Raw genomic sequence first — 27,741 nt, 5'->3', positions numbered from 1 at the left:
GGGGTCACCCTGAGTTTCACAAACGTGCTTCTTTGCTCTTTATCTCAATACGCGAGCTAGCGGCAGTGAAAGCAGGGCCCTTTTCCTCTCTCACGAGGCGTGCACGCTGGGCCCTGGCGCGCCAGGGAGGAGGACAGGGCTGGTCTCGATGACTTTACTGCGCTGTAAAAGGAAAACGCCGCAGCCCCGCTGCATGCTCTCCACAGCACATGTTCACTGCCTGCCCCGGCTAACAAAAATAAACGGCTTTTCCTAGCAGCAAAGCACAACTCAGCCTGCTTTAGCTGCAGGGGGAGTGTTTGTGAAGTGCTTGGCTGATTTTAGCTATCTTAAATGCAATGTTTACAGCAGCTGTGATTCTAGGGGAAGTCTAGTCATGTCTGGGCTTGAGTTTTCCAATGGTAGGTTCCATTCAGAGGTTTGAAGTGATAGTTTTTAGTGTAAATGAACAGAATTATTGGCTGTGAGTTGTTTTCTCATGTATACCTTTAGAAAGAGGTGCAGTGTCTGAAATGCGTGATTTGAGTTATTTACTAACTAACCATTCTTCATATATCAACCCTTACGTTAAATTACGTTACTTACGTTAAAGTGAAAAAAATACGGTCTTTCATGGATTTTAAATATGGTGAAAAGCAGTTACATGCTATGGCTTATGGAGTCATTAATCATTTAGACTAAAGAATATTTACTGTACTTAATGCCACAGAAATCTTTGCAGGTAAAGATGCAGGAAAATACCAGGAATTTGAATACATAGATTTGAATGATAGATACAAATATCCAAACGTCAGAAGTTCAGGACAAATAATATAAATTATATATGTAATATACTTTCTGGCTAAAATTTATATCCAATCTACATACCTATCCGTTCATATATCTATCTTAGATATAAATATTATCTGTTCATATTATGTATTATATCTATTAAGGCAACTCTGGATCTGAGAGATGGGTAGACAGCTTATATGCAATTTTATCTAGAAAGTCTCTATAACAGTAAAAGCACATCTTTTTTTTTTGTATTTAATCTGGTTGCTGCAACTGCTATTAAATGAGTATAGTCAGACTACTGTTTAATAGGCAACACAGCTACAAGTTTAGAGGACAAGCATAGCTTCAGGTCAGGAAGTTTCTATTCCCAAAGCACTATATTCATGTAATAATACAGGTAGCAATGTCATTTTGTCAGGCAAATGCATTTTTCAGGATGCATAAGCTGGAAATTAAAGACAAAAGTCAGAGGATTGTGGGTTTATGTGTTTTTTTTTTCCTTCTAAATTAAAAAAGTGGGTTGCTTAGAAAGTGTTGAGTACTCTGTGCTCCTTAGGAATGCCTACTAAAAGTCTTTTAGTTTATTTTTGATTGTTTAAAAAGACTAGAAGCCCAGAAGTGATGGGCAATATTACTTTACAACTTCTTAGGAATGCGTTTAATATACCAACGTCTTTTCTCTGCTCAGACCAGTGTAATAAGTCTTCAGCAGTTTTATGAGCTATGAAAAAATTGTTAGATGGTAAAATACTCAGAAATTCTAAGTAAAGCCATAGTCCCTAGCTACTTCAAAGAGACTGTTAAAATATGAAGAGGGTTTACATCTCAAATCCATGATGATTCTTGAAACAATCTGTTAGTGATAATAGGAAATTACAACAAATATTTGTAGAGTAAATTAGATTTACCAGCAGGGTGTTCAGCTTCCAGCAATAAAGATTTTGGATTGTTGTCATTCCCTAGGAAATGGTCATGCGCTCTCCTTCTATCCCTACTTCTGGTTTTGAGCATTTTTTCACTCAGTCGCTTTTGTCACCATCTGTCTCTGTCTCCAGCTTTCAATTCTGCCAATGTAAGGCCAAGCTAAGAGAAAAGCAAAAGCCCCCAGAGCTTTATATACCTCTAATTTTAATAAAATAGGCAGTTGCATGGAAGGACAAGCTGATAGAATTCTCACTACTAAAGGGGCTAATAAAGCCAGCCCATGTTAACTATTAAAGAATCTATGTGGAAAAGAGGATCATGAAACCAAGCTATGCCATGAAGGGTTTTCTTTTATTGGAATGCTTATAGATTTAATCTTAATTTGACAGATTTCCTCCAAATTGTGGGTGAAACAAATTCTCAGTATCTAAAACAGAAGAAAGGGTAAGAAAATGAATATAATGGTGAGAGATCTTACATATAAGATATTGAACATCTCTTCCTCCTGTACTTTATTGAAAGAAAAAAAGCAGCAGTTCATGAAAGGAAGTAATAATTCATGCCTAAAGATACTGATAAACTTGAGTGATGTCCCTAGAACTATTTACATAATTCAAACCCCCGAGAGCGAACTCTCTCAGGGTTTCTAAAATCATAGAAACCTGGTGTTATCCGACTCTGGTCAGCAATTTGCTTAGATTTCATGATGGGAAATGCTGAAATTCCAGTTAGGCTTCCAATATGTATGGACCAAGGGCTTTTTCTAAAAAAAAGAGCTTGAGAAGGTGGTGCTAGGGGGAAGCTTCCAGACTTTGCGGAAATTTCTCTCCTAGAATAACAAACTACTAGTGAAAGGTGGTCCGGAGACCTTCTAGGAGCAGCATGGAGAGGCAGACAAGGGTGTGAGCCGTAGTTGGGTTCTGCTTCTTCCACTGGCATCAAAAGACGGTTTCAAGAGGCTCTTCATTATTAATGAATTTCAAAAGCTCACGTGCTCAAAGCTCAAAACTGTGTTTTGGGGATAAAACCTTGAAGTGACTAACAACCTGTAAGTAGAAGTGTCCTTTTGGAGGTGACAGGCATGTGACTATTCTCTGTAAGCCAGACATAGGCCAGGAAATGATTATCATTATAACCATTGAGATCTTGGCAGTGGATGGGAATTTTCAGTTCCTTTAAACTTTGATGTGGGGATTCTTGTGGGCTGAGGGCCTGTGCTTCTTCTATGATTATTAAGCTTTCTGTATTTTAGACCTGAAGTGCCCTCCCCACAAGCTGATTTGAGAGTACAGAAAAACAGCTAAGTGCTAAATGCAATCCAGTGGAAAGACTTATTTGCATCTAGGATGTGAATGTACATGGGTAGCTCTAGGACGCACATATAGACAGGTAGCAGAATCCTGCTGTTGGCCTCAGTGTGCCACTATTAATTTTCTGTCAAAATTGGGCAGTTATTTTTCTAGGAAAAAAAAAGGAGAATGATGTGCTGCTTGGAAAGCTGCATTTGACCCTAGGTGTTTACTGAGAAGTTTTGTCACAGTCTCTGTGCCTACGCAGGAGGCGGTGGCACACGTAGGGAAGTAAGCGAAAACGAGCAAGAACAGCACAGCTGCAAGACTGTCATGAGGGGTATCCGCATACGGTGCCTGTGCTTATCCACTTGCATTAATTATGCTACTACCCGTTCCCTTTCATGCTATGAAAATAGCAGGTGTTATCTCTAGCCACAGTTTTTTTTCTTCTAAAGTGTGTTCTGGTGTGTCAGCATTTTGTGCAGCGTAGTTATTCTGGACCACCCAAACCAGACCCCAATAGGCTGTTCTGGGCCACTGTAGAAGAAAATAAGCCCGTGCTTTTTCTCATGCAAAAAGCATTGGCCCGGTTTTGAACACAGTTAGCCCAGGCTGGATTAATTGCAACCTGAAGAGCTGGATGGCTTCTGGCTTCCCTTGGAGATTTGCACAGCCCCTCTGGTTTAGTATGTCCCATTTACCCATCTAAACCAGTTAAACTTCTACTCTGCAACAGCACAGGGACGATGCTGCACTAAATCAGAAGTAATAATGTTTCTTTTGGCAGATGATGTTAACATGTTTAAGTGAGGCCCTGATTGCTGTTGAAAGGGAAGGGAGGCACTCACTGAGTCTAGTGGGAAAGGATAAAAAAGGATGATGTGAATCACAATGCAGAGCACTTTGATGATGAACTGCCGCTCGTGTCATTTTTGTCAGTAGATGTGAAATTTTCATCACAAAAGATGCCGGGCAAGTTGTATACAAATATGCATTTCTCTGGTGAAGGCAAATTCTGAGAATGACTTAGGTGTCTGTTGAGCAAGGGGGAAGTTTATTGCAAAATAACAGAGAATTAACATATTAATTAAAAAACAGTCAGCAATGTAATTGGATATATGATCCAATATAATGAAATGAAAGCTACTGGGAATGCTGCCTGAGTATTAGTGCTTCTCTGTTAAATAACTACTTACATGGGAAAATTGAAATCAAACTCTTTTAGTGGGCATCTGGAATAATTTGGAAGTGTCCTAACTGGAACTTGTAATTTTCATAATCAGTTAAATGTAGAAATTTTTAAATATATCAGTTCCTAATAGGAATAAAGCAGAGCAGAAAAGGTACTTGTCATGTGAGAACAAATGTATCGTGCATCCAATGTATCAGGCAACAATAAGTTTACACTAAACATTAAAAGGCCAAGAGATGAAATGTTGCCTGAGTTTTATAGAGTTAACAACAGGCTTTCTGTGCTTATGGTGACGCAACTATTAATCTGTATTTAAATAGATGTAACTTTAAAAATGACATCATAAAATTTAATAAACCTTTATTTGAATATGTTTATTCAGGATCCAAATTATCTTCATTTGATGTAATATAATTTACCTCTAAACAAACCTGAATGAAACCAAATGAAGGTTATTCTCATCACTGGTGAAATGTCCAATAGCCTCCACCCTACTTTAAAAGAAACTTAGATTAGTTACTGTAAGTACTTCTGTAGAGAATCTCACCTTCCCTGCTCTTAGGTAACTTTGAAGTTGATGATTTTGATGCCAAGAAAATGATGCCACCTTTCAAAACAAAGCAGAAATCCCTTTATGATGCTATAATTGGCACTTTGTTTTAGACAAGGAGATGTGATATTTTAGTCAGTGTTTAGATTTAACTGCTGTACGAAATAATGGAATACTTCAAATGTAGTGTGGACTCATTTTAATTTATTGGTGTTAGCAGGACAGTGTATTTTTGTTGCTTATTATTGTTGACAAAATGTATCAGTATGCAAAAAAATATAGATGAAAAACAGTAGAAGAAGAAGAAGAAGAAAATTTAAATGCTCCAAGTTTAAAAAGGAAATATTTTCTCACATATATTATTAAAATTGTTAAATATTTTTACATATGGGTTCATGCATGCCTGTGAATGACAAAAAAGAGAGATGTAGGCTTCTCAGAACATCTTTTTAAAATGACAAATACCATTTGACCAGCCTAAGTTGGAAAGCTTAATTTTTTATCAGAGCTAAGATCAAGTAACCTGGAATAAGCATCGCAATGATAGCGAGCCAGCCTGTGGGAAAAGGAAGTCCCATGGCAGGAGGTGAAGCAGCGGCCCGGCCAAAGTATCCACAGTCTTACACGCTTTTAAAAGTACTTAGTGATGGGGAAAAGTGCCATCCAAAGTAGGATACTTTTTTCTTTGTCTGGAGGGTCTCTGCTGGGCCAGAGGTCCAGCCACAAAGTGAATAGTATGTTCCTCTGGATGCCTCTCAGTGAGCTATTTCACAGCCTATTTGTAAAGGTCTTTGAGGAGCATTGTGAAAATCGAGGCCTGCTTGCAATTCCCTATCAGGAGTTTTTAAGGCACGTTGGTAACAACCGCCGTGTTCTGGCCTTGTGTCAGTGCTGTGCTAGACCGAGGGAGGCAGCAGCCAGTTCCTGGGGCTGCCTTCCAAAGGCCCAATGCCGACCTCGCTGTAGCACAGCCGGAGCAGATGGGCAGTACAACCATCACCATGCCCATGATTGCACAGACTGCCTAAAAAGAGGCACTAGGATGAACGCAGAGCTTGCCACGACTCCTAAATCCTGAATCCCTAGCTTAATCCCTAACTTCCTTCCTCTTTGCCTTTGCCTAGTCAAGCTATTTAGTAAATAACCCGCTGCACAATTGTGCTATGATCTCAGCATGTCATATTAACATTGGAGATTAGCTCCCTACTTCAGATAGACAAACTGTATTATATTAGATTTTTGTATTTGGAGCTGATAAAACTCATTGTATTTGTTTTCTCTTCAGATAAAGGTTTGTCCCATGCACCTGCTCTATGTAAGAGTCATACAAGCCAAGAATATCAAGTCAAGAGACCTGTGTGAGTTGTGGTTTATTTGTTTGTTTTTAATTTTCTTACCTCTAGAGTTTATGCCCCAGGAGCAATATTCCCAAATTCTAAACAAGTGACAAACATAAAGCAAAGCAATCCAAGCACTAGTGCCAGGTTATAATTAGATCAAATGCTTGAGGTACCATTAGGTTGGAAGCTCTATCTAGACTGTATTTGAGGAAGCTGGTAATCTCAAATGATTTTGCTGGACCTGTAGGAGAAGGAAGAGAAGGTAGCCCTTGTGAGGATAGTAAGACCTGTAAATCTGCTTCAAGTTACTTGTTTTGATGTTCAAAATGGGTATAAATAGTGTCATTAATTGGAATTCTACCACACAGCCCATATATAAGGAAACCTTTTATTAAAACATATCAATTACGCACTAATGTCACAGGTAAATTAAAGAATTCCAAGCCTTTTAAAGTCTATTGTCATTTGGGATAGTTGTTGTCCTCTGATCACCAGTCACATTAAATTATATTGATCTTGTCTGGATAAAGACAGACACCTGCAGAGCCAGTCCCAAACATGGGCTGAACATGCAAGTGAAACCAACTTATCTGTGTATAACTTTTGTATTCATCCTTCTTTAATTCATTATGTCACTCTCATAGCCTCCTCTGACTCCTTCTCAAAGGTGTATCATGGATCGGCCATTTAGCTGCAAAGGTCTCCTGTGGATTCCTCAATCAGGGCAAAGACCCTGAGCTGCCTTTTTTTGCACTCTTGAAACCTCTGGCCTGTATATTCCCATCGTGAAAAATGTCATGTTATCTGAGTTACAGCTGAGTCGCATCTTCTGGGTCAGAGCTAAGCAGAATGTGGGGTAAAGCCTGGCTGCAAGAGAGACCACAGAGGGTGGATTCCTTGCTGGTTGAATAACTTCTGAATGGCTTCAACTTCTGTGGGAAGCATCATGCAGCAACATCTAGAGAAAGACACTAAAAAGATTATGTGGTGACAAGGCCTGTAATTCTAAGATTTTCAATGATCTCTTGTATCTACTCCATTGAAGGGTCTGTTCTACTTTCCTGCCAAAACCTTGCGCGAAAATGTTATTCACTGCTTGATACCAGTCTGAAGTATTTAGGCATCTCGGGCTGCGGTAGACTTCTTCGGTCAAGTCCAGACTCCCGCTCTGAAAGACAACACCCTGGAGATTCCCTTTCACAGCGTTGTCAAGCTCCACAAAGTAAATGTATTTCCCCATCCCAACTGTTCACACTGGATGTCTGCTCAAAAACTAACAACTTCTCTAATGATGAGGAATACATTTAGGCTGGAAATTATACGAATGTTTTTGACTAGCTCATGCCCTTTTGCTCTTGAGTCTCCATTGGCCTTTAGCTGTGACAGATCTTCTCCTCTCATATCTACCTCATCTAGACAGCAGTCATGTCCCCTTTATGTGTCTATGTCACTAGTCAGAGCAAGCTAGTCTCATCTGATCTCCTATGTAAAATATGTTCTCCTTTCCTTTGGTCATTCTATTAGCCCTTTTTGGAATTAGCTTCCATTTCTATTGATCTTTTTGTGCCTCTTTCTCTTCACAAAGGAGATATAGCTCTTAGCGTGCTTGTCTATAAATGTGTGCGTTTGCCCTTTGTAGTTATTCTGGAATGAGACAGTGGAGTAAGATGCTTCTCACTTGCTTCCAGCCAATTATCTCCTTACTTATCAAGAAAAGAAAGAAAAAAAAATGTTAGTTCCCAGAATCATGGCCTTACCCTTCCTTTCATCTGTAATATTGGCATCAGGTTTTTAATATTTTTCTGCTGCAGTGACTGCATCAGACTGCTATGTGCGCTTGTGGCTGCCATCTGCTTCAAATGAAAAGCTTCAGACCAAAACCATCAAGAATTCTCATGACCCTGTCTGGAATGAGACTTTCTGCTTTAGGATCCAGAGTGAAGTCGAGGTAGTTAATAAATAAATAAATAAATTGCCCTTTTGAATAGCTGGGAATACTTCCTTAACTTGAGTTATTATATGTTTTCTTCTGCTATCAGAACATCTTAGAATTGGCAGTGTGTGACGAAGATCCTCTCACCAAAGATGACATGCAGTTCACAGTTCTTTTTAATGTTGCTAGAGTCAAACCTGGAAAGACAGTCCGTGAGATTTTTGCTTTGAAACCAGAGGTAAGGACTGAAATTTCAGGGAGAGCTCAGCAAAACATTGCTGTCTGTATTGGCTCCCATGTTAATTGGGCTTGGGTCTGCGTAAAATAAAATTAAAAAATCCTTAAATTTTGATATCATTGTCAATACCTGATCCTATCAGATATTACTAAATGTTGGATTCTTATGGCATCATTAATCTCTTTTCACAGATTCAGAAAATGAACCAGCTTCTCTCTCATGAAACCATGTGAGGGGCAAAAGAGTTAATAGCCAGTATCTGTAAATATAGTCATTTTTTATCTTTTGTATTCCTAATAAGTAATTTCTTTACCATTTGGCTTCTACTTTGACCATGTTTAAAGGACATTTCCTCTCAGAAAACAACTCTTTATTAAAAATATGAAGACAATCTGCTTACTACTTGAATTAAATGATTCTTTCAGCTTCTCCTGCTGATGGTCTTGTATTTCCTCCTAGGTGACGGAATATCCCTAGCCCATAGTAAAGGGAAGCCTATTCTGCTAGCAACTTTCGCATTCTTTTAAAAGGTTCATTCAGAGAACAAAGCCAAGATAGTTTTGTGGCAAAACCTGGGCATCTGAGCAGGCATGGAGGTACTGCTACATGCTCATTGCTGGTGGGAGATAGTCTACACCCAAGTGAAGAGCCACTTCCCAAATGCAGAAATCTGGTAACAAATCCTCCTAGTGACTCTGCAGGCTTGTGCCATTCATTCCTCAGCCACTGGCTCCCTAGACAAGTATCATCAGGGTGCAATAGTTCCTGACTGCTTGCTCACCTCATTTAACAGTGATCCGCTGTCTGCGTGAGTCGGGACGTCCAGTTTGTCTGCTTCACTCTAATTCACATAGGTCCAAGATTATTGGATAAAAGTTTCAGCAAAACAATGCAAAGTATTCACCAATGTTTAAGGCAAATGTCCAGGAGGTAATGAGTCCAAGAACTGAGAAGGTGTAGCAAATGAAATACAAAACCTATGCTAGCTTGTATTTAGCAGCAAGGCACCTCTCCTATTCTTTATGTGTAAGCCAGTTCCTGATGTTGTTGATGTTGTCAGGGAGACAGTGGCTAAGCTTTTGTGAGGAATGTAATAATTCAGTAACCATCTCAGTTGAGATGCCTATTGCCTATTGCCAGTTGCTTCTGCCTATTTCTTTGCTGGATTCCATAGGAATGTGGTTTAAATGGTCTCTACCTGGAAATGGCACTGGTATTAGTCACATTTGTTGCTGGACTTCAATGTATAGCACCCATGCACATGTTCTTCGCAGCAAGCTATTATGTTTTGGTGTTAGCCAGGCTTTCCCTCTCTGATTGTGATTTGGGAAGTTTGTTCAGTTCTATACATCCCACAGTGGGATGTTAATCTTGCCTACGTTTCCCAAGTCTGTGGTTTTACTGCAATCTCAGTTCTGGAGAGAGGTAACACGCACGGCTTATTTTGGTCACGCTAGCAGAACAGATGCCAGCTATGGAAATACAGTGTTTTTCAGATATGTGTGTACTCTCAGACTGTTGCAGCCTCCAGTAGGCCATATTTATTTTATCTTTTTCTTCCTAGAAAGAGAGATGCATTAAGAAATGGGAATGTTTGGAAGTGGAATTCAGAATGGAAAGAATGTGAGTAAAATTACAAAGTTGAGAGGTATAGATCTGATAGGGAGCAGTAGTATCTGAGAGTATCTTAAGTCTCTTCCTCCCAGCACTGAGCTGAGGTTATTATTTCAATTTTGTTTTACCTTAACTTCCCCAGCTAACTCTGTCGTTCAGTATATTTTATACAAGTCTTGCCTTTTGTTTGCCACCTGTATCTTAATCAGGGAAATGTAACATCAGCAGGATGTGATAACTTGCGCACAGGAGGCATGAAAGTGCTAAGAGGTGCTCTCCACACTATTGATATTAATTTAATAATACCTTGAACACTGTGCTGTTTCTAGAAGACCAGAAAATCTGTGTGGTTTTACTACCATAAAATATGCATATGGTGACGTAGACAGTATTAGATAGGTCACCCATTAAACAAATTTTAAACTGACAAAAGATGCAATCAACAAATAAATAAAAATAAGACCCCTGCTAGTAGCAATAATCAATATTATCTGGAGAAGATCAAATCCCATAAAATAAATTGTATCGCACTTTAAGATGATATCACAAGTTTAGCTGAAAAAATGTTTAGTTGAAAACTGCTTTATATGACATGCTTGAGCTTAACACTATGTAAAAAGAGGTAGAGTCCAAATAAAACTAACTGCATGATTAGAAGAAATAATTGTGAATAAGGCTGTAAGAAAGACAGAATGAGATGCAATGCTTGGAAACCAGATTGGGTAAATTTGGACTAGAAACAAGAGGAACATTTTTCACAGTGCAAATCAAAAGGCTCAGGTTGGGGATTCTTCATTCTTGGAAGTCAAGGATGGGTGTTTGCATTTACATGCATTCTGTAGCTCAGACAGAAGTTACACTGATGGGTGCAGTGCTTGGTCAGATATTCTGGTCTTTGCAGAAAGTCAAGTTTTAATAGTCCTTTCAGATTATAAATGTGCTTAACATAGTGCCATTGGAGCCTTGGCCTTGGCAAGAGGTGGTGCTAGGAGACTCCATAGCTTACTCACAGTATTAAATAGGTATATCCATTAAATGACAAATCCAGGTCTTACTACATAAAAAGTATAGGACCAAGACTTTATATTATTTGTCTTCTGTTTTCCAGTCATACCTGTAGCACAGTGGGACCTGATACTTATTTGCCATTCTTTGGTGACCTGCTGCAAATTATAATCTAGAGCAGTCAGGAATGTCCTTCCTAATAAATATTTGCACAGCATATATTAATAGCAGTCTTTGCTTTCCCTAGGTTATATATTGTAGCTTTTGTTAAGGGCAGGATATGATTCCACATGTATAGACCAACACATTTTTGTGCTGCTATGTCTTAACATGTAGTTTTAAGCATTGGTATTGGTATTTTTATGGTCAGAGTTGTCTGTCTTCTTTTTAGCTACTACATTGTGGTTCATGCTTAGCAGGTGAGCAAGCGTTAGGACTTTAAAAAAAAAAAAAAAAAAAAGTAGATTCTGACAGTAGTTTAACCATACTCAACTTTAAGCAGGCAAGGTCATAAAACTATTATTTAATGAAAATACCAAATACTCACCAAGCTTTTTTTTTTTGTCTTTTTTGTTTTGTCTTTTTAGTCCTGGCCCTCCAGAGCACCTCATTACCAATGATGTCCTAGTGGTAAGATTCACATAAAAATGTAGCATTGAGAGACTTCCCTCATTTTGTTTCTCTTCACATCCCCTGAATAATCCGACACTTTACAGAGAGAACAGAAGCCAATATGACAGATAATAGCATGGTCTTCATTATAAAGAGAAAAATGTGAAATGATTCCTATTCTTTATGGTTTAGACACTCCCCTCTGTGCAGAATTAGCAGCCTTGTTTTTGAAATCCTTAGGTATTATGGATGTCAGTATTTTTCCTATTTATGGTTTGTCAATGTTTCAGAGCCCTATACTGATAGATGTTCAAGGTGAAATGCTGCTTGTATTTCAGGTGACAATATATGGTACTTGGCAGGAAAAACAAAGGTGGTAAAAGGGATGGGTCTGTAGGAGGCCCTGGTAAGTAGTCAGTGTGCATATGACTGGAAGGTTATCTAATGTAGCAACTTTTTTGGACATGAGTTTGTTAATGAAGATCCACTTTAGGTTTTGAAACAGAGTCGTCTCGTGGTATTAGTCAGTGTGTGGTACCTGCCTATCTCCTTGGGCTGGCCCAGCAGCTGAGCAGTACAAAGCACTTCATGCCAACCGCTCCAAACATGCGTGTGATTTCCAGATGCTAACCTTTGCTAGATTAATGCATGTATTGTTTTGTCCCCCTCATTGTCTGGGTGAGGCATAAGAGCTGTAGTGACTGGAGTGAGTTGTTCCTGAAATGGACTGAAAATCTGTCCTGGCATGAATTATTCAAGGTGAACTGGAATGACTCAGATAGGGGGTAGGGCAGAATAAATCTATGATCTGTCTACATCAAGACCAGCAAGAAGATGTCGCATAGACTAATCACAGCCACAGTACACAGAAGGTCATCATCAGGTGACTCCCCCTCCCTTCCTAAATAATTATCTGATATGTCCATAGCTGGGTTTGGGCAACTGTGTAATACAGAGGTTCTTGATTTCAGGATAGCATGAATGGATGTGATCACTTGCAGCAATGTACTACTATATAGACAAGTTAGTTCAGAAATTGTGTATCTGCACTAGCGCAACACCGTCATGAGCTAATGAGCTCTCCTTGTGCAACTAGATTGTTTCCAGCACTGAAGCCAATTTATTGGATGATGCTTCATTATCTACAGCAGATATGGTGTTTGCTGCGTCCTTATGCTTTTTTTCACTGGTATCTTTCACAGTCACGTGAGATTTGCTGCTTGGAAGTGCAAGTGGACAGAAATGAAAGCAAGAAGTACTGGAAAGGTACACCCCATTTCTCTGTGAAGTGAGAATGCAAGCAAATCAGCCCCATCATAGTCAGTTCCAGATGAAAACACATTAAAATGCAAAGATGACCAAAAACCTGTTAAAGGAAATAAAATATAGACCAGAGAAAGTATTTGGACTGCCTCAGGTTGTAACTCTGATCTTCCTTGTCTAGTTTACTAGTGGAGGCATGAGAGAGAGCAGACATGGTGAGTGCTGCAAGCTGTGGGGTTAAGGCAAGTAGCGCCAGTTATTGATCATGTGAAGACCTCTGCCTCTGCTGTAGGACACTTGCTACTATGACAGCTTATGGAGGAGTTGTCACAGAGGGTGAACTTCCAGCAGAAGGTTTGCAGACTTTGGTAGCTCTTTGCCTAACTAATTTGAACAATTCTGTTTTATTTAGAGGGCAAAAATATCGTGCTTATGCTTCCTGAATCTCATGAAGGAACACAGAAGACTACAGAGGACACAAATGCTTTCTGCTTCCATTGCGTGAAGGCTTGGGAGCCAGTACTAAAAGTCAAGCTGCAGGTAACGGGCACTGTGCACAACCACTGCTCACGCTGCCTTTGCCTTTTCAGTGTCGCTGAAACAGCCAAGAAAAGGATTGTTCTGTTTTGGAAAAAAAAAAGGTTTTTTTTTTCTCTGCAGAAAGTTTCTGATAAGGAAGGTGACAACAGCAATTTAAGTGACACCTTAACAGTACCATTAAAATTTCTCCCTGTTGGACACAGAGTGAAAGTAGCCCTCCACGTAAGAAATGTAAGTGCTTCACCATTTATATGAACTTTTTGAGAGATAAGTAAAGTAACTTTCAGTTAAATCAACACAGTATTTAACTGTATTTAACACGGTATTGTTAAAAAAAAAAAAAAAAAGCAATTTTCAGTTAGTAAGTCTGGGAATTTTCTGCATATGGAAGGAAAGGTTAGTTTCTCATAGAAATATCAATTCTCTGCTTGTAAATTTTGTTACTGGGGATCCATCCTAGTTAGTTCTAAATGCCTAAGTTAAGTGTCTAAGTTTAGAGGCCAATTTATTTTACCTTATACAGTGGAATGAGAATATTCTACTTCCTCAGAAAGGCTTTGGGTTGTTCCTGGTAAGACTCAGTTTATTTCCACCATCTCAAGCCAGCCTGGGTGACTAGCTTAGACCATGTGCCTGTCTTACCCTCAGTGAACCTTTATTCTTCCTTTTGCTTTTCTACAGAATGTTTTTGGTGTTTATTTAATCAGAACATAGTGGGGATAGTATTCTGGGAAGACTGAAAATCAGGATTTCAAAACGTGTCTTTTTTCCACAGTCATTCTCCTTCCTGCTTTTAAATCATGTTTGGCTTTTTAATAACGACATTTCTTTGCTTACAGAATGTACCACTGCAGTTGTATCTCCAAGTAAATGATTGGTAAGAGGACTGTTTTTTTTTTTTTCTGAAGGTTTTATTGCTCTTTGAACAGGGAATTCTAGAGCAGCATATCCTTCATTTAGATATAAGGAATGCATAAGGCTAGAGGCAAAATAGAACAACAGTTAGGTCACCATGCAAGAGTCACCGCAACATAACATAGTTTGGGGCAGTGCCTTTGGAGCAGCAGAGTCATACCAAGATGCCAAGAAAAATGATGAAAATTTCAAACAGTGGTCAAAATGTCCTTTGAGTTAAAGAACCAAAGACTGAGTTTGGAGGTTACTTCAAAATGGACAATAAAACAGGAATAAGATGGAGGGAGAAGAGAGTTTGACGTGAGCAAAACATCCAGAGAAATGTATAAACATTACTCAAACACATAGTCTTCAGAAAACAGAATTGTGGTTCCAGTTGTATAAAATAGGAAGAAGCATTAGCTAGGGAAGACAAGAAGTCACACTATAAGATAATGAGTTAGAAAACAAATATTAACAAAATTATTTGATTATCTTTTTCATTGAACTCTTATTCTATAGATCCAAGGTACAAATCTTCCTAGAAAATGGTGTTAAATTTTGGTCACCCTTAGCTCAGAAATTACATGAAGCAGAAACAGAAAGGATTCAGCTTACAAAGTTAGTGAAGAGCACAAAGAAGTCTTTCTCTTTCTGCATTTGCTATCCTAAGATGCCAGTAGAACTTACATTGAAACATCAGAAAGTAATGAGACCATATAGAAGCAGAGCAGTTGCTTTCTTTGAAGCTGGAATCTGCATTTCATTCTCTAAATGAGAACAGTGAATCATAATTCTTCATGTTGTTTAATAAACTGCAGTTGCTGAAAATAGATCAATATACATTTTAAACACTAGTCCTGTGACTCTGGATTTATTTATGTTCCAGCACAGAAAAACTAGATGTGCGCTTAGGATATAATCTGTGCCCAGAAGAACATAAATTCTTGCAAAAAAGGAAGAGAGTGGTTGCCAATGCCCTGAAAAAAGTTCTTCATCTGGAAAGAGATCTGCATGAACATGAGGTCTGTGAGTTGAATGTGGGGCTGTTGATAGAAATTGATGTCAAGGCTATTGAAATTAAATTGGCACAACTCACTACAAAGTTTTGGGTAGTTTTGCATGTTGATGACAAACCCATTGATTTTAATTGAATGGCAGCAAAACAGAAGTTCTCTGAGTGGTGTACCCCAAAATGTTCTTGCCCCTCTTCTTTTCAATGGTCAAATTCCAAAGGATGTAACATACCTCTCCTCAGATCCAAAGTTCTCAGTGATGTGATGCAGCACATCAGCACGTTATAGCATGCTGTGTGAGACATGGCCGAGATGGACAATTAAAACTAGGTTGGAAAATGAGGTGTGGATTCATTTAAATTTCATTTTACATAGAAATATGTGATCATTAAAATCTCCCCCTTTAGGTCAGTTTTCTTTTTTATTTTCAAAATGCTTTTCACAAAAATTCAAAATCCTCAAAATCCTCCTAAATCACTTCTAAAGTGATTTAGAAAAACACTTTCTAAAATCATCCAGCTGAAGTATTCTTTGCTGCCAAAATGCAGGGTGAGTTTTTAAGTGAACATTCATTTTCTTATTGGAATTTAATTTGATGAATGAGTGGATGCTGTCCAAAGAATCATTTTGTTTGCTTAACACTTTTTTTTTTTTAACGCTTTGTTCAGGAATTCCTTGAATCAATTCTTAATTGCATTTATTTTTCATTACTACTTATAAGATCAGATAATTGTCTGTTGCAAATTGTTGCAATTATAAAGAACGAAGGGAGCAAGGACAGTTAAAATTGCTGAATATTAAAAACTCATCTAAGATTTGAGATTAAGGGAATCCACTCAATATTTGGAATTTAGTTTAAAGAAGGTACTCGTAAATACTGGCTGAACATCAGTTTAATTTCACTGTCCTCCAGTAAAACCTGCTGAAAGAAATTGTAAAAGCTGGAACTAGACTTTTCCAAGCAGGCAGGAGAGTAACTTTTTGAAGGTAATGCTTATGTTTTTAACAGGTCCCAGTAATAGCTGTTATGGCAACAGGTGGAGGCCTCAGAGCAATGTCAGCAATGTTTGGCCATCTCGCAGCTCTTCAGAAGCTAAATCTGTTGGACTGTGTTACCTATATCACTGGGGCTTCTGGCTCAACATGGTGTGTATAGATGAGATTTGTATATGGAATCTGGAATGTGGGGCACCACGTTTTCACACACAGAGAATTTTATCTCTTTTGAAGTCTTATGTTGTTCATAAGTGAACCTTATTCCTTGATAGAGCCATTACTGTTGATTCTGTTGGGTAAAAATAGTATTTTTTATTATTAAATGGATTATTTTGTTCACATTTCTGTTTTTTAGGACCCTAGCGGACCTGTATGAGCATGCTGATTGGTCACAGAAGCCCCTAGATGGGCCACTCAAGGCAGTAAAAGAACAAGTGACAAAATGCAAGTACAACATTATGTCTGTGGAGCATCTGAAGTATTATCACCAGGAAGTAGCTGAAAGGGCAAAAGCAGGACACATCTCATCTTTTACAACCCTGTGGTCACTTGTTCAGGAAATGTTCTTGCATAATGAGGTATGTACAATACTGCCAGGAACATTGGTTGTGCCACAAATTTGGGAAACATTCTCTCTTTTTTTTTTTGCCTTGTAACTTTGGTCCCATTATATAATGTGGATGGATAAGGTTTGAACAAATTCACCGTGACTGTGACACCCCAGTATGATTTGTAAGTAGTGGCAAAATATCCTGTAGGCAGGATATTCTGGGGTAGCTAATGGTTTGATGGTGCCTCTGTATTGGAGTGCTCAAAAGACAACAGCTTCCATGGCTAAGCTTTCAGAAAATACTGAATGATCCCCCTTGAAAACTCAGGTCTTTTAAAGTCTCTTTCTAGGTGGGCGCTTAAGACGTAATCTGTCTTCTTGAGAACATTTGTCTGAGCCTTAGCCTGGGACACAGACACAGTAAAGGCACTTAGGCATTATTGAACATTTATGCATCAAAAAGCCAACTATGAAAGAAAATGCAGGAACAATAAAGAAGGACCTCTTTTGAAAATGTAACTGACAGATTTATTTGGGTCCTAAAGCATCTGTCATCTGCTACTGCTCAGGTAGATTGTGTCAGCAGTTCTGTCTTGTTTTTTTCAGCAAGTTTATTTTAATATTCCTAAGGCTTACTGTGATTTTTTAAAATATATTTGATTAGCCAAGAAAATACAAACTCACAGACCAGCGCAAGGCATTGGAGCATGGCCAAAACCCATTGCCTTTCTATGCGGTCCTCAATGTCAAAGAGGAAAATTTCAGCACTTTCAAATTTAGAGGTAAGTATCCTTGGGGTTGTGACTCTGTTTAGGGACTAAAGAGGATTTGGAGGGGTGTGTGGCAGGAAGAAAGCCTCTGTTGCTTGTCCTTGCTCAGGACTCATCTTTGTCTAAAATGTTTGCCTACCTTTGGAACTACTGTATGTAGATAGGAAAAAGCTGATCAGCTAGTTGATGCCCTCAGACATGAACAGGAAATTTCAGAATTCTGGGTCCAAGTTCTAGTGTGCAACTATGGGCAAATTGTATAACCTTTTTCAGCTTCAGTTTCACACATACAAAATTATTATGATGGCTCCTTAGTTTGAAAAACTCCTGTGAAATGCAATTGTCACTTCCCTAGATATTGCACAAATGAGAGTGTGAAGACGTGTAGAATGGAGCAATGGCTATGATTGATATGTTGCATATGATCTGACCCTTTCACTAGATGCAGGGTACATTCAACCAAAAAATAAACATTCAGTGCTTAGATTTAGATTAGATTTATGGCTATTGTTCTCCTGCAATAGCTATGCAAGAGAAGTTGAGTCTGTAAAATGCAACACCGTATTCATATTCTGGTATCTTCTGGTTCTAAGCTCGTGTGTGTTCAAGCAGCTTCATTTGCTCATGTATACTGATGGGTTAGCAGAAGCTTCATGCTGCTCATTCCTTGCAGGTTAGAGCAGACTTAACCTGTTGTACATTTAATGCTCTTGATTTATTGAGACAAGTGGAACACCAGAATCTTTATTTTGAAATATAAATGAAAGCTTTTGAAGCTAATGTTAGACCCTTTTTCTGAGGTGAAAAAGTCACCTCAATCATCTAGCTGTTTGTGGATCATCTCTCCACATCTCATACGTTTTAGTTTTCACTACAAGCTACTGATAGTACAAAGTTGCTGAAAAGAGCAAAACTCATTTACCTTGTGAATAGCTTTATCTGTAGGGGGAATGCTCTTTAGTACGTAAACACAGCATGTGTCAGTTCCTTTGCATGTGTCATTTCCTTTACAGAATGGGCAGAATTTTCTCCTTACGAGGTGTCCATACCAAAATACGGAGCCTCCATTCCTTCAGAATATTTTGACAGTGAGTTCTTCATGGGAAGGCGAGTGAAGAAGTTACCAGAATCTCGAATCTGCTATCTGGAAGGTGACCAAGTAGTCAAGCAATAAATTTAACCAAAATACAGTAGAAAGTGTGGTTCTGGGACTAACTAGCCACTGCTCTGTGTAAAACTTTCCTTGACAGCAGGTCTGCTCTTGGTCTTGATTCAATGCACTATTTACCTGCTCTGTGCTCTTCAGCTCCTTGTAAAGCTTCTTTCCTCCTCTCCTCGCTTTTCCCTCAGGCAGATTTGAAGGGTTGCAGCAGATTTGAAGGGGTCCTCCTTCCCAGTTTCTAAGCTAAGCAAGAAGGTGGGGAAGGCAAGATGAGGAAATATTAACCCTCTTCCCCTCTGCCAGTCATTTTATGGGCAAGTGAAGTGGGGTAGCTCACTTCACTTGCCTATGAAACCTCTCTTTGACTCATGCATGTTTGTAGGCATGGTATTACAGGAGTATAATTGGAAGGAGCCAAAAATAAAATATAACTGATTAGAGAGCCCACAAAGGTGAAAACTGTCTGAACTTTGTGGGTTAAGAATGGTGCTAAATGCCTCCAGTAATCTTCCTTACCTGTCAGGATAAGGGAAGCCTTCCTAATTCCAACAGCTGCTCTGACTGGCTGCTCTGGTTCTCAATGCAAGGAAAAGAGGAAAAGCAGCTAGTGAGTGGAAACCATCTCCCTGAGGCAGATTTGAAGTCCTTGTCAAAATGGAAGCCCTTAACATCAAAAAAGAATCCAGTAGAGATCAAAATCGTAATTGTTTCATTGTGAAGTTCAGTAGAGATTGAATTTGTTTGTTATGTGAGTACCTGTCATGAACTCATGACAATTGGTAATTCTTTCTTCTCCAAAAGCAGAATGGCCTAGGAAGCCAGCTCCATTCTGATCCTGTATCAGGTGAACTCCACAGAAACTAAATATGCCTGACAGGAAACAAAATAAAAAGCATCAACCAACAAACAACAACAACACAGGCTTTAGATTTAAAGAATAGATCAAATCAAAGAAAATTCTTAAGCTTGTATGGCTTCACCCAGACTTCTGAAATCTGCTTGCAATTTCTTTCTTTCACAAGTACACCAGAGATACTCTTAAAACACAGTTTGGGTGATTGATATCTCTGTTTTGTTCCTCTCTGGCGAGAATAGCTTTTGAGAAAGAGTGCTGAGATGTTATCATTAAATCTGAATTCTGCGCGATTTTTTTCCTTAAGCAAATCGTAGCAAGGTCAATTCACGCAGACCATTAGTATGTTGCATGGGTACGAGTAATAAAAAATTTAGATGAAAGAGTTATTAATATGAGTTGGTGTAGTATTTTTACCATATGTTTTGACTTACAGGTCTTTGGACAAACATTTTCACTAGGAATTTGCTAGATGGCTTGTATTGGTCTTCAAATTCAAATGAATTCTGGGAACGATGGGCCAAAGATATGGTAGATATAGGTAAGAGATTTAAAATCAGTCTTGACCATGTAGTACTCCCAATAAAAGAGAGAATTAAGGACAATATATCATTGCAACTGTTTCTGGATAATCTCTTACATATTCTCGTTAAACTGGTGCATTATGTATTGCATCACTGTGGATCTTCCAGTATGATTATCATCGGCACCAGGATATCTTTGATTCAACTTTGATATGGAAAGCAAACTCCACTTTTTATGCACTTTTTGTGGAAATTTGCTCTTATTTTTCCCTTTTTTTCTTTTTTTTTTCTTTTTTTTTTTTTTCCTTTTTTTCTTTTTATTTTTTCACCAGCAACCATACTTCATGCTAATTGCAAATGTTTTTCCTTTAAGGTTTTCTCACAGTCTGTTAAATGATTCCTTCTCTGAGTGTGCAAGTAAAAAGGATGCCTTTTTCTCATAGGCAAAAGTGTAAAGCAACCGTGTCACTTGAAAGAGTAAAAGGTTGGGTTGGCTTTAAACAAAAATAAACATGAATAGGATTGTGTGCATATGTTTTCAAGCAGACTGCAAAAAACAAGGGGAATTGGAATGTGCAAGAAGGCAGGGAGGAGAGTTAGCCAAGAGGTGCATGGCTGAACAGGTCACCAATGCTCATTTTCACATTTTCCTTCTCCAGAAAAACATTCCCCTGAGGATGATATCACTGTCATCGAGCCTCCATCTTGTTTGGCAGGGAAATTGTATGAAATGTTTCAGGATATTATGACAAAGCGTCCACTGCTGGGAAAGAGTCATAACTTCCTGAGAGGCCTGGAATTTCATAAGGATTATATCCACCAGAAAGACTTTGCTGAATGGAAAGGTAACAAAGAGTTAGCTGCAACATACAGGTAACATCTCAGGCTTTGTTTTTAGACTTTGGAAATCTTACATTTATAGATAGTCTTTTCAGGCTGTGGAAATCTGGTGAGATGGAGCTATGTTTAGTGTCTCTTTCTTAAAGATAGCAGATTAAAATTAATGAGTCCATGGGCCACTCTTTCAGTTCCTGAAGAGAACTGTAATTTGGGTGACCTTCCGCAGGAAGTTTGCTGCTCTGTGTAGATACAATAGTCCAAATATTCACAGAAGAATGTTTTGAGGTCAGGAAACAAGGGTAACACTCAAAGCATAAAATTAGCAGGTAATTATATGGATAGGATGAATGAATGAGTTGGTTGAAAACAGGTAGCTTACCCATATATGCGGTATTTCTGATTTATCCACAATAGGAACCTCTCTTTGACCCTTCGGAAGCAGCTATAACATGATGCCACAGCAGAAGGATAAAGCCACAGGGATTTAGACTGATTAAATTTTACCTCAAACAGAATGCACAGACCTTATGTAACAGGTCTTAACAGTTTTACCTCAAAACCCAAGAAACCATCTATGTAATGATAGCAAGACGCTGAAACTGAGTTTTTGTGTGTCACAAAACTTCCCAGCACAAACCCCAGCTGCTTCATTTATTCCATCTGTCAGTAGCAGCTAACAGTATTTGAGGGCTTCATACCGTTAAGATTAATTTTTAGCAGGAAACCACATTAGGTTGTCTGCCTCCTCTGAGTCTTTCTCTTTGGCAATATAGGTTTTGCCTCCTCTGTTTCGTGCAAGTTACAACACATTTGTAGCAATATGGCACATAGGTTGTCACAAAGCTGCCATTGCTGCCTGAGGTTTCCTGTCAGTGGCAAGAGATTATAGATTTTTTTTGGGGGGGGGAATAAGTAGTTTCAGAATATTCAGTAAGCAAAAAGTGGTTGTCCTAAAAGAGCCTGGTCTAAGGAAAAAAGGTGGCGTGAGAAAGATGGGTGGGAGAAAGAGAAAACAAGCAGCATAAGAAGATTGGTGAAGGATAAAATTGCCAGTCAGTCAATCTTAAAAAAAATGTATTTTTCCCTATGTTTTTAGATTAGCGATTCTGTAAAGGCTATTGGGTTTCAAGGGTTCAGGGAGGATATGGAGGAAGAGAGCATAGGGATAAAAAAGACTACGTTGGGATAAACATTCTACAAAAAAAGTAAAATAAGTGGAAAGCATGTAGTCTGGAGTGGGAAACAGCTGATATTGTAGTCTCTTTTTCTTACCTGTAAAGCCAAAACCAAATTAAAAAATCAGGTCTGGATCCATCCCTAGCACAAAGACAGGAAGGGATGCCAGCTCTATGAACAGAAATGATCTCATGGTGAAGCTTCTGGAATATAGCTGTGCTTTAAAGACTTTCCTGCAGTGCAGATTATTTGACTCAGGGTTGTAAATGGCTTGTGGAGAAGTCTGATTTTCATGGTGGTAAATTTGTGATCTCATTAATTTGCAGTTCTCAGGCAATAAGTAAAATAGATTTGCAGTAGGACACATGCTTTTGAGGGAATTCCTTAGGAAGAACTTCTCTTTTTGGATGTGAAATAGAAGTAGACACTGTCTCAAGGAGCTGCCTACTTCTAATTCACATGTCTAGGCATGAATAAAAGTGCTGCATAGTACCATCTCAATAAGAAGAGAATGAGGGTAATGGAATTTTAACTAAAAACCTTCACCTGGACAAATAAAACTAAAAAGCATGCTCTGTTTCTTCTGTGAGGAACTGCAAGGAAAGTGCTTCTCATTACAACAGACGCTGAGAATTCCCAGCAGCCATGAAAGCTAAAATAAGCAAATGATTTTGTAAAGATCTGACAGAACGGGGATGGAAAAAATATGAGTTATTACTTCAAGATGCCGTCAAACATTCCAGGCAGTGGAACAAATGAGTTATTCTACTCAGTTAAATCAACACTACAGAGTGAGGCCAGGGAGGCAGAAAGATTGAAAGAAATGAAATGCTGGAGCTTACCTGCAGTAGTTCTGTGATCAGCAATTCCCTAAAACACTGAAGTATAAATGATTCAAGGCTCTGAGCTTTTCTACCTCATTTGGTGAACTTGAGGAAATCATTTAAACTCTATTTTTATATTTAAAACCATGGCAAGAAAGGTTGTTATTCCATGGGCCTAGTACTGGCTTTTTCCGCAGTGGTGGTGTTTGTCTGCAGAGACTGGAGAGGTTGCTAGCAGAGAAAAAAGCCTCTGGCAGTCAGCAGTGGGGCTTTAGATCTCAGCTTACCACTTGGCATAATCCACTTCTGCCTGCCCTGGTGGTGAATGCTTGGTTTCATTAAGTCAAGCCATTTTTTTAAAACTCTTGGTAGGGGATGCTGAATGCATGAACATGGTATTTATTACAGGAAGACTAGGAAAAATTACAGGAGAGATCCCTGAAAGGAGGCTATAATCAGAGTTTTCAAGCTGGAAAAGGGGTCTAACCCTGAGGGTGCGAAAGCAAAAGGCATTTTGTGCCCTTGGTTCAGTGTCTGCACCTGGAGAAGAGAGCAGTGATGGGGTCAGTGTCCCACCGTCCTCTGCCTGGCTGCCCCACAGCGTCCCCGGGGAGGGCCCAGGGCAGGGCGGGCTCAGGGGGCCGCGTTCCCGCCGCGCTGTGGAGAGGGGAGCCCGGCCAGAACTGCTGCCTCCTTGTTTCTTACCGATGCACCGGTAATTGTGTTCAAAATGTGTTTCAGACACTGTGCTGGATGCTTTCCCCAACAGTCTGACACCGCTGCAGAAATGCCTTTGCCTGATAGATGTTGGTTATTTCATCAACACCAGTGGTGCAGCGCTCTTCAAGCCAGAGAGGAATGTGGATGTCATTATCTCACTTGATTATGGTTTGGGTACTGCATTCAAGGTAAGAAGATTGACACATCCTGCTCCTTGCAGCCTTGGTAGCATTCCTGGTGAAGCTGTGGAGTTTAATAGAGTAGGATCTGCTGCTCTTACTAAACAATGTCCAGTTGCTCTGGAGGCAAGTAACTGAGAAAGGCATGGAAGTGTTCCCAGCATTAGGAAGGGCAGCTCGTGGGGTGAGCAGTGGTGTTTGTTGTGGTTCCCAAGAAGAGGACTGAAGGAGGTTTGATCACTGCAGGCTGTGCTGCAGGCACCACGTTTATGTAGGCTTAATCACTGATTTCAGGGCTTCTGCAGCTCTGCTTGGGTGGTCAGGAAAATTACTCTTCTCTTATTCGGCTTCTGTGTTTGTGCGGGGAGGGGGTTGTGGCTTGACTAATGGGATGTAAGACAGGGTATGATAGGTGCTTCTGTTATTAAAACTCTCAAGTACATGGCTGTCAAAGTCTTAATCATAGACTTTGACATAGTAAGCTAGTCACTATATCTTGGAACAAGAAGATTTCCTCCACGATCAGATTTATGGAAACTCTTGCTTGGGCTCTTTTTCCTTCAGAGGGCTGTAGCACACACTGCCTAGGATCCTCTGGGAATTGCAGTAACAACTGGTCGCTGGAGATGTGACCATCATGTTTCCTACTCTGCCCTCATGATATATTCTAAGTGTTACTTTTAGTTACTCTAGCTTTAAAATCTATTACAGGCTAATGGAAAGTGTCTTCTGACTTGTGGTTTATGGTGGCAGAAAGGTTTATTCTGTGGCCTTTTTTGGACTGTATATGCATTGCAGAGCCATTCCAGGGATTCAATTCAGTTGCCACAGTGTTTCTATGTTATCTCAGTAAACCTGATTCTTGTTTTAGTGTTGGCTTTAAGGTGATCTCATTCTGTGTCCATAGCAATTAGAGATGACGTATAAATATTGCAAGATACAAGGAATTCCATTCCCAAAAGTGGAGATAAGTAAAGAAGAAGAGAAGAACCCAAAGGAGTGTTACGTGTTTTTCGATGCAGACGACCCCAGAGCACCTGTAGTAATCCACTTTCCTCTGGTAAATGATACATTTAAGGAATTCAAGGAACCCGGTAAGTTCACAGTCAGTAAGAACGGTTCATTTTAGTTGAATTTGAGCCATGAGTCTTTCTACAACAAGGATCTTATTTGTGGCAATAGCTTAAAGAGAGGGTTCAGCCCTTGTGTGAGTGAGACTACCCTGTCCACGACCCATTGCAGTCATACCCATGCTACTGCCTCTTCTGTAGGGTTGTGAATGAGGATGTCCAGCCCTCTCTCAGACCGTGTTTAGGGTGCTGCATTAAGCTTAAAATACGTTTGTATTTTAATACAGGTTAGCCTGCATATATCAGCTCAGGAGGCAGGTTAGCAAACTACAACAGACTCAATGATGTGTTACAGGGCAGACAATGACTTCAAGCCACAGTTTACATTGCAACATTAATTGGAAAAGTTACTACGTATAATGGGAAGACACTGGGGAAAAGGGCAGGTTAGAAATCCTCCTTGGCCTTGAAAGAACCTAGAACATCTGTGCTAAGCTGGCTCTATGTTCCCTCCCCTACCCAGTATCAATTTAGGATGCAGCAAGCTGGGCAGAGGCTGCTTCTCCCACGTCCTGTTTCTTTGTCCACTGATGGCGAGGATGGTGCTTGTAGCCTGGGAGTCAGAGCAGAAGGAATAGGCACATGTTTACCTAACAGCACAGTCCAGTAATTCCATTATGAACATGGCCAGAATGGAAAGAGGTGATGTCTTCCTGGTGATGTCTTTGAATGTAGACATGAAGCAGCAAAGAACAAGGGGGCCTCCGTAAAGACCAGGTTTTCCCAAGAGTTTGTAGGATACCCTTCAAAAATCCATAGGTTTTACCTTGCTGGTGCCTCCGCAGCCTGCCTGCCTTAAACTTCCTCTTACTTGGAGCTCTCAGAGCAACCAGCCCTGAAGTATCTCACCTTTTGAGTTACCTGGCCCACAAAGACCTTCTGTCCCTCCCCAGTGCGCTGCACAAAAGATAGAACATTTACTCTCCTTCCATCTTTACCCAAAACTGTATTGTGGCTTTGGGTCCAAAGCAAGCAAAATGTCTCTTTTGGGGACAGCTGTGAACAACAACAAAACAGTAAGCTAAGTAATGCTTTTTATTTTTTTTTGAATGCTCAGAGAATACATGCATGAACAGATACACCATGAAAATCCAGTTTTGAAACTCCATACAGATAGAGGAGGTGCCCTGTAGAGGGGCCTAGGCCTGTTGGGCAGAGCTGGGGGGAGTCCAGATGCTAAGCAGCAACCAAGTGAGGCTGCTCAGCAGGGGCTAGCAAGTAAACAGGTGAGTTTTAAAATCACTCGGAATGAAGGACAGATGAGGTCATGCAGAGCAAAGCAGCTGCAGCAGCTTCTCAGTGCTCCAGGCCCAGATCTTTGCGCTGTGACACTCACCTGCATGTGTCTGGGTGATTCATCCATCCAGCTGACAGCCAGCGGCTGATATGGGTGACTAGGGGAGGAGAGCCCTTGGCAACTTGGTGGTTTCAAGTTTAACAGTGGAACTTTTCATGTCATTTCATTTGTTTTTTTATGCTTCTAATTATTTAAATTCTAGAAAAGAGAAAGAACCAGCACTGCAGGTGCACATTTACATTGCAGCTAACAGCTATGCTTTGTGTGCTTGAGACAGCTGCGTGGATGTGGGCGGCGCTGTGTTTATGTGGTTTCAGATTATAGGGTTCTCCTAATACTGAGAGGCTAGACGAAGCAAAACTTGGATCTTTGTGATATGGCCACATGTAGTGGCACCCTGGGCCCAAAACCTTGAGGTCGTGCTGCCAAGAAACCACTACATTAGGCTAAAACCTGCTATGTGTCGAGTGTCGTTCCTGTGCCTTTTTTTCTTTTTCTTTCTTTTTTTTTTTTCTTTTTTTTCTTTTTTTTTTTTTTTTAGTTCTTGTAGGCACTGTGTGTATCTCAATAATATCTCAGCTGCAGCCTCTTTGTTGCCCAACTGCCAATGATCTTGCATCACCCTTTTGTTTTGGACACATTTAGTTCAAGCAGTAAGAAGTTAGGTAAAAAGGAACATAAATATGAGATTGTTGACATGATTGACCCTTGGAGGTAATCACAGTCTCTTGCTACTTAGCAAAAATATTGACACAACAGGAAGCAGAGATTAGAATAGGCAATTCTGCCTGATTAGCATCACACGGACTCCTTATATGCAGTAGACACTTGTCTGCTCACTCTAGCCAGCAGATTACCTGACCACCAGCTCAGCTCATGAGTTTGGGAAAGTATTTCAGGTGTGTGGCTTATCTGAGAATCAACAGAGTAGGATTTGAGAAAGGATATGGACTCAGGACTATATTGCCCAGGGATGACTGTCTGCAGTGGCATGACAGGGGGGTCCCTCAGGGATTTCCAGGTCTGAATTTTAGCAGGAAGGGGAAGGGACAGTTGACTGGGAATGGCTTTTTCAAGGCGTGGTGGTGAGGTCTGCAGTCTCAGAGCACTATTTTCCTGCTAGTTCCCGACTAGTTCTGCTAACTAGACTATTTTCCCGACTAGTTCTGCTAACTAGATCAATCCTTGACACTTGTGTTTTATATTCAGCTCACCGTGGTGGCTTTTCTCTTCCTCTGCAGGGGTAAAGCGCTGTCATGAAGAGATGGAAGAGGGCAATCTAAATCTGCAGAACAACTGCTCTCCCTACTACCTCATCAGGCTAATCTACTCCTCTGAAAATTTTGATAAACTGGTGAACCTGAGCAAGTACAACATCCTCAATAACCAAGACCGGCTCCTCCAGGCAATCCAGAGTGCTGTGGAACGGAGGAGAAGTAGCAGGATTGGGAATCTACCCAGCTACTCTGGAGCCAGATATACCTAGGCTGAGTTTTTGCAGGACACGGAAGAACCTGTACATTTCTTATT

General features: G+C 39.8%; 1 protein-coding gene across 1 annotated transcript; it reads left to right on the top strand.

Moving 5' to 3' along the window:
• The first annotated feature begins 379 nt into the window (after positions 1-379).
• Positions 380-27,741, top strand: PLA2G4B (phospholipase A2 group IVB). The gene is made up of 20 exons (XM_010225207.2): positions 380-401; positions 6,021-6,093; positions 7,887-8,023; positions 8,115-8,246; positions 9,811-9,869; positions 11,453-11,495; positions 12,680-12,743; positions 13,153-13,280; positions 13,401-13,511; positions 14,120-14,157; positions 15,064-15,199; positions 16,200-16,336; positions 16,542-16,764; positions 17,401-17,518; positions 18,520-18,657; positions 19,958-20,062; positions 20,705-20,890; positions 23,627-23,793; positions 24,692-24,878; positions 27,453-27,741. Exons 1-20 carry the CDS (start codon positions 399-401, stop codon positions 27,695-27,697), a joined length of 2,430 nt encoding a protein of 809 aa, XP_010223509.2. The 5' UTR covers positions 380-398; the 3' UTR covers positions 27,698-27,741.

The sequence above is a fragment of the Tinamus guttatus genome, unplaced genomic scaffold (assembly GCF_059628265.1).
Source record: "Tinamus guttatus ecotype Peru unplaced genomic scaffold, ASM5962826v1 Tinamus_guttatus_pri_ptg000089l, whole genome shotgun sequence".
In the NCBI taxonomy this organism is placed as follows: Eukaryota; Metazoa; Chordata; class Aves; order Tinamiformes; family Tinamidae; genus Tinamus; species Tinamus guttatus.
Note: the sequence above shows the minus strand (reverse complement) of the source record. Positions and strands in the feature narration are given on the sequence as shown.

Coding starts and splice junctions, on each gene's coding strand:
- PLA2G4B (XM_010225207.2), top strand. Junction 6,094..7,886: donor TATCAAGTCAAGAGACCTGT/GTGAGTTGTGGT, acceptor TTTCTGCTGCAG/TGACTGCATCAGACTGCTAT. Junction 15,200..16,199: donor GAGATCTGCATGAACATGAG/GTCTGTGAGTTG, acceptor TGTTTTTAACAG/GTCCCAGTAATAGCTGTTAT.